This window comes from Chinchilla lanigera, unplaced genomic scaffold (genome assembly GCF_000276665.1).
Source record: "Chinchilla lanigera isolate Chin_1 unplaced genomic scaffold, ChiLan1.0 scaffold00050, whole genome shotgun sequence".
NCBI lineage: Eukaryota > Metazoa > Chordata > Mammalia > Rodentia > Chinchillidae > Chinchilla > Chinchilla lanigera.
Genome location: NW_004955451.1, coordinates 3,800,071 through 3,810,048, shown reverse-complemented (window position 1 = coordinate 3,810,048; position 9,978 = coordinate 3,800,071). Strand labels below are relative to the sequence as shown.

The 9,978-nt window shown below is 44.3% G+C and overlaps 1 protein-coding gene and 1 pseudogene across 2 annotated transcripts; one reads left to right on the top strand and one right to left on the bottom strand.

Moving 5' to 3' along the window:
* The first annotated feature begins 993 nt into the window (after positions 1-993).
* Positions 994-6,724, top strand: Smg8 (SMG8 nonsense mediated mRNA decay factor). 2 transcript variants are annotated; one of them, XM_005393990.2, is made up of 4 exons: positions 994-1,955; positions 3,560-3,705; positions 3,962-4,834; positions 6,295-6,724. In XM_005393990.2, the coding sequence occupies exons 1-4, from the start codon at positions 1,025-1,027 to the stop codon at positions 6,490-6,492; spliced, it is 2,148 nt and encodes a 715-aa protein (XP_005394047.1). In that variant the 5' UTR covers positions 994-1,024; the 3' UTR covers positions 6,493-6,724. The 2 variants fall into 2 exon arrangements, with proteins under 2 accessions (XP_005394047.1, XP_005394046.1); XM_005393989.2 differs by having other exon boundaries at positions 994-2,777.
* A 1,808-nt stretch (positions 6,725-8,532) lies between these two features.
* Positions 8,533-9,978, bottom strand: part of LOC102007177 — a 1,756-nt pseudogene continuing 310 nt past the window's right edge.

Genomic DNA, 9,978 nt, shown 5'->3' with positions numbered 1-9,978 from the left:
ATAATAAAAACACTATGTATATATAGTGTTTTTTTGAGGCGAGTTCTCGCTAGGTAGTTCAGGCTGGCCTTGTTCTCACTATGTGGCCCAGGCTGGCCTAGAACTTGCAGCGATCCTTCTGCGCGAGCCTCCCGAACGCTGGGATAGCAGACTTGCGCCACCACGCCCGGCTATTTTACTACCATGTTTTGTGTGTACGTGCTGCTCGGGATCAAATCCAGGGCCTTGAACATGTTAGGCAAGCACTTCACCGCTGAGCTACACCCTAACTCCAGAATTTTTAAATACTGTAGATTGAAAAAAAAAATCCATTGCGAAAAATTAGAAAATAGACATTAAGTACAAGTACAAGAGGATTCCATTCAAAAACCTGCACACAGATGTGTATTACAGATTATCTGTAATTGCCAAAAACTTGGAGGTAACAAACATGTCCTTCAGATGAATGGAAAAACTGTGATACATACATATAAAGATTATTTTCAGAACTAAACAGAAATGAGCTCTGGAGGGCATTTAAATGCATATTACCAGGTAAAAGAAGCCAAAAAAAGCTATGTGTTGAATGATTCCAAGTGTATGACATTCTGGAAAAGGCAAAACTATGTAGATCATAAAATGATTAGCAGTTGCCAGGACCTACGGGGTGAGAGGAGGGACAGATAAGCAGGCAGAGCACAGACAAATCTCTGTGTGTGTACTTGGCATGGAACTCAGGGCGCTGCCTTACCTCTGAGCTGTACCCACAACCCTGCTTCAGTTTTAAAGACAGGTCACTGTCTAGAGCCACTATCCCCTGCTCTCCAATGGTCTTTCTCACGTCCCAATTCTTACATTCTCAAACTGAAGAAATTTAGGATTTGCGAAGCCCTTGGTCATAAAACTAGGCAAGGAAGAGCGGGAGGCGGAACCAAAGTGAGAGAGAAAACTAGGAACTGAAGAGGCGGAGAGGAGATTTCACAACTGGACGAGGGCGGGTGGGGTTTACAGGGCGGACCGGAAGGATTTCGGAGAAGGCACTACAATGGCGGGTCCTGTTAGCTTGCGAGAGCTTCTCATGGGAGCCTCAGCTTGGATGGGCCCCGAAAGTCCCGGAGGGTCCCCCACAGAAGGCGGAGGGAACGCAGGGGGCGCGCCGGAGCCTCCATGGCGAGAGGATGAGATTTGCGTAGTGGGAATCTTCGGCAAGACGGCCCTGCGCCTGAATTCCGAGAAGTTCTCCCTTGTTAACACGGTGTGCGACCGACAGATCTTTCCCCTCTTCCACCACCAAGATCCGGAGGATCCAGGGCCTGGAGCCAAGACCGAAGCTGGCGCTGTCGGTGAGGCCGGTGGTGCGGGTGACCTGGGGGCTGCCGCGGGAGATCCAGTTCGTGGAGCTGGTGCGGAAGGAAACCGAACTGAGCCAGGTTCCCGGGACTTTAGCCTTCTGCAGGCCTATTACAATCAGGAAAGCAAAGTTCTTTATCTTCTTCTCACTTCCATTTGTGATAATTCTCAGCTTTTGCGAGCTTGTCGGGCTCTTCAGAGCGGGGAAGCTGGAGGAGGCCTCTCTTTACCTCATGCAGAAGCGCATGAGTTCTGGAAGCATCAGGAGAAGTTACAGTGCCTCAGTCTCCTTTACCTTTTCTCCGTTTGTCACATCTTGCTCCTGGTCCATCCCACGTGTTCCTTTGACATCACTTATGATCGAGTATTCAGAGCTCTGGATGGGCTGAGACAGAAAGTATTGCCGCTCCTCAAAACAGCCATTAAGGATTGTCCAGTTGGCAAAGACTGGAAGCTCAACTGCCGACCTTGCCCACCCAGACTGCTTTTCCTCTTTCAACTCAATGGAGCCCTTAAGGTGGAACCTCCTCGGAGCCAGGACACTGCTCATCCAGACAAGCCCAAGAAACATTCTCCCAAAAGAAGATTGCAGCATGCCTTGGAAGATCAGATCTATAGAATCTTCCGTAAGAGTCGAGTCTTGACTAATCAGAGTATTAACTGCCTCTTCACTGTACCTGCCAACCAGGCTTTTGTGTACATAGTCCCTGGTAGTCAGGAGGAGGACCCCATAGGCATGTTGCTGGACCAGCTTAGGAGTCACTGTACTGTGAAGGATGCTGAGTCTTTGCTGGTGCCTGCACCCCTTTCTGGGCCCAGGCGATACCAGGTGATGAGGCAGCACACCCGACAACAGCTTTCCTTCCACATTGATAGCAGCAGTTCCAGTTCTTCAGGGCAACTAGTGGATTTCACTCTTCGGGAATTCCTATGGCAGCATGTGGAGCTGGTCCTAAGCAAGAAAGGTTTTGACGACAGTGTGGGCAGGAACCCACAGCCTTCCCATTTTGAACTTCCCACTTATCAGAAGTGGATCTCAGCAGCTGCAAAACTGTATGAAGTGGCTATTGATGGGAAAGAGGAGGACGTGGGGTCCCCTACTGGAGAGCTAACTTCTAAGATTTTAAGCAGTATTAAAGTCTTGGAAGGGTTTTTGGATATTGACACAAAATTCTCAGAAAACCGGTGCCAAAAAGCTTTACCCATGGCCCATAGTGCGTACCAGTCAAATTTGCCTCACAATTACACAATGACTGTCCATAAGAATCAGCTTGCCCAGGCTCTTCGAGTGTACAGTCAACATGCTAGAGGCCCAGCCTTTCACAAATATGCTATGCAGTTACACGAGGACTGCTACAAATTTTGGAGCAACGGCCATCAGCTCTGTGAGGAGAGGAGTTTAACTGATCAACACTGTGTACACAAATTTCACTCATTACCTAAATCAGGTAGCTAAAATTCTTTCAGCAGTTTTTTTTCCTGCAGAACTTGAACTCACAACCTTGTGCTTGCCATCTTTCAGCATTTTGAAATCAAAACTTGGAGCAGTGTTTTTATTTGTTTAAGACAGTTTACCATGTATTGATATTTTAAAAAATGCCCTACAGAAATTTAGGTGGGTCAGCTATAAAAGGAAACTTAGGTGCATTCCTGGTATAAAGGAAAATGTCAGCCATGACTATAACTTCTTATTTTTTTGTTTACAGAATGGACCCTAGTGAATAGGTAAATGATAATTATTAAATAGTACAAAGTTTCAGAAATTTTATGTCAACATTTTCATCTTGAAGTATTTGGTGAATTAAAATGAATGCAGGGGCTGGGGATTTAGCTTAGCAGCCCAGCACCTGCCTGGCAAGCGTGAGGTCGTGAGTTCGATTCCTGGTACTAGAAAACAAACAAACAAAAAATGAATGTAATGAAATGTACCAAAATGATAGCAGCAGGAGGAAAAATTCACTTAGAAACTTAAATACTTAGATTAGGATTAGGGATGTAGTTCAATGGTAGAGCACTTGCATAGCAGGCATGAAGCCCTACCACTGAAAAACAAAACCTTTAGACTAAAAATGTATTTCCATTTGTTTCTTCTGTTGGGTGTATTTAGTCTGTATTTTTCTTATTTCCAAAGAACTATTTGAAGCATTTTGGGGCACTATGTTATAGAATGCAATGTATATTTGACTCTGCATCATGTTTGTGAAGTTAATAGTGACTGTTAATTTTCCAGGAGAAAAACCAGAGGCTGATAGAAATCCCCCTGTGCTCTATCACAACAGCCGGGCTCGATCCACTGGTGCCTGCAACTGTGGAAGAAAGCAAGCACCTCGAGATGATCCCTTTGATATCAAGGCAGCTAACTATGACTTTTACCAGGTAGGCTTTGAATATTTTCTTCTTCCTGTTCTCTCTCTTTGCTTGCTAAATATCATCTGAGTAAAAATACATATTTTCAGAAAGAAGATACTTAGAAAAGTAAATGCAGCTGGATTGTGGTATATTATCAAGGGCAGGTTCTTCATACCTAACTTACTTGCTCACACATTAATTGTTGCTCTTGCTTGACAGGGTAAAGAATGTGTTATTTTGAATGAAAAAGTTAATAGGGATTTTTTTTTTCCTTGCTTTTTAGCTTCTGGAAGAAAAGTGTTGTGGGAAGTTGGATCATATCAATTTCCCAGTATTTGAACCAAGTACTCCAGATCCTGCTCCTGCCAAAAATGAATCCTCTCCTGCCCCTCCGGATTCAGATGCTGATAAACTTAAAGAAAAAGAACCTCAAACCCAAGGAGAGAGCACAAGCCTGAGTTTAGCTCTGAGTTTGGGCCAATCTACAGATAGCTTAGGTACTTACCCAGCTGATCCACAGGCTGGAGGAGACAATGCAGAAGTTCATGGGCAAGGAGAAGTAAAACCTGAGAAGAGACCAAACTTGGTGGATCGACAGGCATCCACAGTGGAGTATCTCCCAGGCATGCTACATTCCAATTGCCCAAAAGGACTTCTACCCAAATTCTCCAGCTGGTCTTTGGTTAAACTAGGCCCAGCTAAGTCTTACAACTTTCATACAGGTTTAGACCAACAGGGCTTCATTCCAGGAACAAACTACCTTATGCCTTGGGACATTGTCATCAGGACTAGAGCTGAAGATGAAGGAGATTTAGACACAAATTCTTGGCCTGCTCCAAATAAAGCCATTCCTGGAAAGAGAAGTGCAGTTGTAATGGGAAGAGGAAGACGACGAGATGACATAGCTCGCGCTTTTGTGGGCTTTGAATATGAAGACTCTCGAGGTCGGAGATTCATGTGCTCAGGACCTGACAAAGTAATGAAAGTGATGGGGAGCGGGCCAAAGGAGTCTGCTTTAAAAGCCCTGAACAGTGACATGCCCTTATATATTCTGTCATCGTCTCAGGGCAGAGGGCTAAAACCGCATTACGCGCAACTTATGAGGCTTTTTGTTGTGGTTCCTGATGCTCCTTTGCAGATAATACTAATGCCCCAGGTAAGAGAAAACTCCCCCACCCCCAAAGAAAGAACTTTTGTTTGTATGTTTTTTGTCTTTTTGAGGCAGGGTCTCGCTGTGCAGTTCAGGCTGGCCTTGAGCTCACTGTGTAGCTCAGGCTGGTCTCGAAACTCGAGAGATCCTCCTGCCTCAGCCTCCCAAGTGCTGGGATTACAGGTGTGTGCCACAGGCTGTTTGTTTGTTGGGACAGGGTCTCACTAGTCTCACCAGTGTAGTTGAGGCTGGCCTTGAACTCACTGTGTAGCCCAGGTAGCCTCCATAGTGCTGGGATGTCAGGCATGTGCCACCAGGCCTGACTTGATTTTTTTTTTAAGCCTAAGATAATAACAAAACTGGTTACTTCACTAAACATCTTAAATTTAAATACCTTTTCTACTTAATATTCTGTTACAAGGGGAGTTGTTAAATGGAGCCTGTTCAAAGGGTGGCAAAATGGCTCATGCCTGTAGTCCTTGCTAGGAGGGAGGCTGAGCCCAGAGAATCACTTGAGCCCAGGCAGTTGGGGCTAATCTGGAAGCAAAGTGAGACTCCATTTTTTTGAGACCCTATTTCTTAGAAAATGTATTTTATTTTCCATTCTCATGGAAGCTAGAAAAGTTCACACAGTCAGTTCACGTCATCTGTTTCAAAAACAGAGCTTGAACTTTAAAAGGCTGTAGAAAAAAAGCCAGGCGTGGTGATGCACACCTGCAGTCCTAGCACTCAGGAGGCTGAGGCAGAAGGATCACTGCATATTGGAGGCCAGCCTGGACTATATAGTGAGTTTCAAGGCCAGCCTGAACTATATGGTGAGACCCTGTCTCAAAAAAACAAAGAACAGCAAAAAAACTGAGACTAAATAAGAATTAGGAGCATGCCCATTTTGCTTATTCTCTCTCTTTTTTCTTTTTGTCGTTGTTGTATGGGCATTGAACCCAGGGCCTTCACTATGAGCTACATACCATTTTTTTTTTTTTAACCTTGTTTTATTTTGACAGGATCTTACTAAGTTGTAAGTTGCCCTGGCTGGGCTTAAGTTTGTGATTGTCCTCTCTGCCCCCCTACCCATTTTTACCTGGGGCCTTGTACATGCTAAGTATGTTCTCTACCCTTGAGCTTAGCCCTAGCTCCCTTCCTGCCCCCTCTCTCCTATGATATTTGAGAATTGAACCCACGTCTTCCTTCAGGCCAGGCAAGCACTCTACCAATAAACTACATCCTCATCCCTTTTTTAAAATTTTATTTTGAGACAAAGTCTCCCTAAGTTGCCCTGGCTAGTTCCTATTTGCAATCCTTCTGCCTCAGCCTCCTGAAGAGTTGCAATTGTAGGCATGTACCACCACACCCGCTATCTGATTAATCTTATATGCTCTTTGAACCTATGGTTTGTTTAGGTACTTATCTTTCAGTTATTTCTTATTGAGAAATGCAAAAATAATTATGTTTCTTGTGTTTTTTAGGTTCAACCAGGCCCACCACCATGTCCAGTATTTTACCCAGAAAAACAAGAAATCACTCTCCCATCTGATGGCCTTTGGGTTTTGAGATTTCCTTATGCGTATGTGACTGAGAGAGGACCTTGTTTCCCTCCTAAGGAAAATGTGCAGCTAATGAGCTATAAGGTGCTCCGTGGGGTTCTTAAAGCAGTGACACAATAGGAGTTCTCCAGACAGTTCAGTCCTAAACTTGAGCCACTTTTCGCTTTCGGTGTGTATGTGATGTTTGTTTTTTGGTGTGTATATATTGTTTGGGTTTTCCCAAACCCAAGATGTGTTTTGGTTATAGGAGTTCAGTATTTGGACAATAATTGTTTCACTATTTCATTATATTGTTGATATTTATTACAAGTGGGGTAACAACTTCCTAATAAAGGTTGGTTGTTCAAGAAAATGTGTGGTTGATACCTCTGTTTCGTATTGTTTTTGTTTCATTGTCCATAATAAAACTTTTGTATCACAACTGAATGTTGTATAACCATATTGAGCAAAACTTTTTTTTTTCTAAAATGATGTTTTAGTTAGGATTTTCCTGCTTCTAAAATTATCTTCACAATTGTTTCTCGGCCTTCTGGCTAAAATCAAGTGTAAAATTATCTTCACAATAAGGTGATCTATGAAGACTGATTCATTGCAAAACAAAACAAAAAAAGCACCTTTCTTTGGCTCACAATTCTGGTACTTTAGTTAGCTTGTTTTATCTTAACCATTTCACTCTTGGACTGATGAGGTCTTTTCTTCTTGTTTCTGATTGTTTTGTTTCACTTTGGTTTTTTGCCATACTAGGGCTGGAACCCAGGGCCTCATGCAGTCTAGGCAAGCACTTTACTACTGAGCTACACCCTAGCTTCCCCAGATACCATGTTGGATACCAATGTTACCTGAACTGAAAATTTTAAAGCCAAGATATTAATGTAGATGTTATTCTTTTAAAATTCCTGTACTAGGGGGCTAGGGATTTAGCTCAGCGGCACAGTGCCTGCCTGGCAAGCGTGAGGTTGTGAGTTCGATTCCCAGTACTGGAAAAACAAATAAACAAAAATAAATAAATAAAATTCCTGTACTGACTGGGTGTGGTGGCACACACCTGTAATCTCAGCTGAGGCAGGAGGATCGCTGCAAGTTTGAGGCTAGCCTGGACTACATAATGAATTCAGGGGCCAACCTGAACTACATAGCAAGACCCTGGCTTAAAAAAAAAAAAAAATCCTATACTGTAAAGTAATTTGCTAAGTGGTACAAATTTTACCTATCTACGGTTACTTTTACCAGCATAAACACCACCACATAACCGTTGGTGATATGTCATTTAGATAAAGTACAAAGTAAGATACTAAAAGTATGTAATTGCTTATATTTTCTAGACACTGATCTTGAATTTCTGGAGCACTAGAATTGGAGATTTTATTTTTTTTAAATTTATTTATTATTATTATTGGTTTTTTTATGTATGTGGTGCTGGGGATCAAACCCAGGGCCTTGTGCATGCAAGGCAAGAGTTCTACCACTGAGCCACATCCCCAGCCCCTAGAATTGGAGATTTTAGTTTAAGTATGAAATATCTGAACACATCTGGCTACTTTTAAAGCTTCTCCCCCATTGAAAAGTATACCGGCAAGCAAGTTGGAGATGTGGCTCAGTAGTAGAACACTTACCCAATCTCCAGTACCACCAACAAACAAAACCAAACCATAGGGAAGCTGCGGGTAGCAGCTAACGCCAGTAATCCCAGGTACTCCAGAGGCTGAGGCAGCAGGACTACAAGCTGGAGACCAGCCTGGACAACAGAATGAAACTGTCTCAAAATAAAAACGGGCTGGTAATATAGCTCAGTGCTCCCTGGGTTCAGTCCCTGGTTCTAACACACAAAAATGACCAAGTCCTAGCTGGTACAGAGATTGAAGGGGAGGATCGCTAGACCCCAGGAATTTTAAACCAAACTAGTCAATTCCAGTCCCTAAGAATATACATATAATTTGTCTCTCCCGGGCTCTGGGGGGGAGGTCTCCTGCAGTTCTTTTGCACTGAAATGTGACTGAATGTTTTCACAAGTTTGTAACTTGTGGGAGGAAAGGGAATCTAGTGGGGCTTTCTGCTTTAGTGGCCAATTTTTCTAAAGTGGTTTCTTACAGCCTTGCCGAAGTTTCCTTGATTTACTTATTTATTTTATTTATTATTTGGTGCTGTATCTTTTTTTTTTTTTTCCAGATTAAGGACGATTTATTCTTTTTATGTACAGAAAACTCAAAGAGTACACTTAGCCCGGTTTAGTGGCAAGTTCTTTAGCCTTTGCCTTTTCTAGCTCAGCGATGCGAGCCACAGATTTGGGGCCCAGGACATTGCCTCCCCAGTGACAATGGATCTCATTGTATCTGTTATTGTAGTTGGTCCTGATCGCCTCCACCAGCTTGGCCAGCGCACCTTTGTCTTCCGAGTTGACTTGTGTGCACGCAACAGTGGCGCAGGTCTTCCTGTGGACCAGACGCCCCAGCCTGGTCTTCCCCTTGATGATGCAGTAAGGGACACCCATCTTGCGAGATAGGGCAGGCAGGAACACCACCAGCTCACTGGGGCCCACGTGGTGCGCAATCACCACTAGCTGAGCCGTCTTGTTCTCTACCAGAGTGGTGACAGTATTAACACCTGCTCTGAGGACTGGTGGTCTCTTAGTGGGGACGTCCCCTTTGCCAGCAGCTTTCTTCTCTGCTCGGGCCAACAGCCTCTGCTTCTTCTCTTGCTTAGTCTCTGGTCTGTACTTGTGGGCGAGCTTAAGCAGCTGTTAGCTGTTTGGCGGCCGAAGGCCTGTGTGAACTGGTTAATTGCAGGAGGCGCCTTCAGCTGCTTATACAGGATAGCCCTCTGTCGCCGCAGCCGGATGTAGCGGGGCCATTTGATAAAGCGGGTGAGATCTCTCTTGTCCAATGCCGAAGTTCTTCGGCCTCTTCTCAAACAGGGGACTTACCACCTTTTTGGCCTCCTGCTTCTTCACGACAGCAGGGGCCGGGGCCACCTTCTTCCCTTTCGGAATCTCGGGCGGCTAACAGAGAAACTAAAGGGACTTGTGGGTAATATGTAAGTAGCTGCGGCTATCGCGAGAGCTGGCGTCTGCGCGGGACTGGTGTATCTTGAACGCAGGACCTTGTACGTGCTAAGCACACGTTCTACCACTGGGCTACACTCCCAGGCTTTTGTTTTGTTTTGTTTGGTACCGGGAATCGAGCTCAGGACCTTCCGCTTGCCAGGCAGGCGCTTACGCCACTGAGCTATATCCCCAGCCCTTTTGTTTGTTTTTTGAGACAGGGCCTTTTTCTGTAATTCGGGCTGGACTTCAACTCACTATGTAGCCAAAGGTGGCCTCCAACTTGCAGCAATCCTCCTGCCTCAGCCTCCCAAATGCTGCGATTACAGGCGTGTGCCACGCTCAGCTCCATGGTTTATTTTTAATTAATTAATTTAATTTTTTGAGGCAGGGTCTCGCTATGTAGTGCCTTAGCCTCCGGAGTGCTTGGGTTGCAGGCCTGTGCCACCAAGTCCAGCAGCTTATTTTTAAAGGGACTTGAAAATTAACAAATATTTGAATGCTTTTTTTTTTTTTTTTTTTTTTTCTTTTTAGGCAGGTTCTTGCTATGCAGTCCAGGCTGGCCTTGA

What these genes read in the sequence shown, in the direction of transcription:
- Smg8 (XM_005393989.2), top strand. Translation starts at nt 1,025, where the DNA reads ATGGCGGGTCCTGTTAGCTTGCGAGAGCTTCTCATGGGAGCCTCAGCT. An exon ending in TCACTCATTACCTAAATCAG is followed by an intron (nt 2,778 to 3,559) that starts GTAGCTAAAATT and finishes TTAATTTTCCAG; the next exon opens with GAGAAAAACCAGAGGCTGAT. An exon ending in AGATAATACTAATGCCCCAG is followed by an intron (nt 4,835 to 6,294) that starts GTAAGAGAAAAC and finishes TGTGTTTTTTAG; the next exon opens with GTTCAACCAGGCCCACCACC.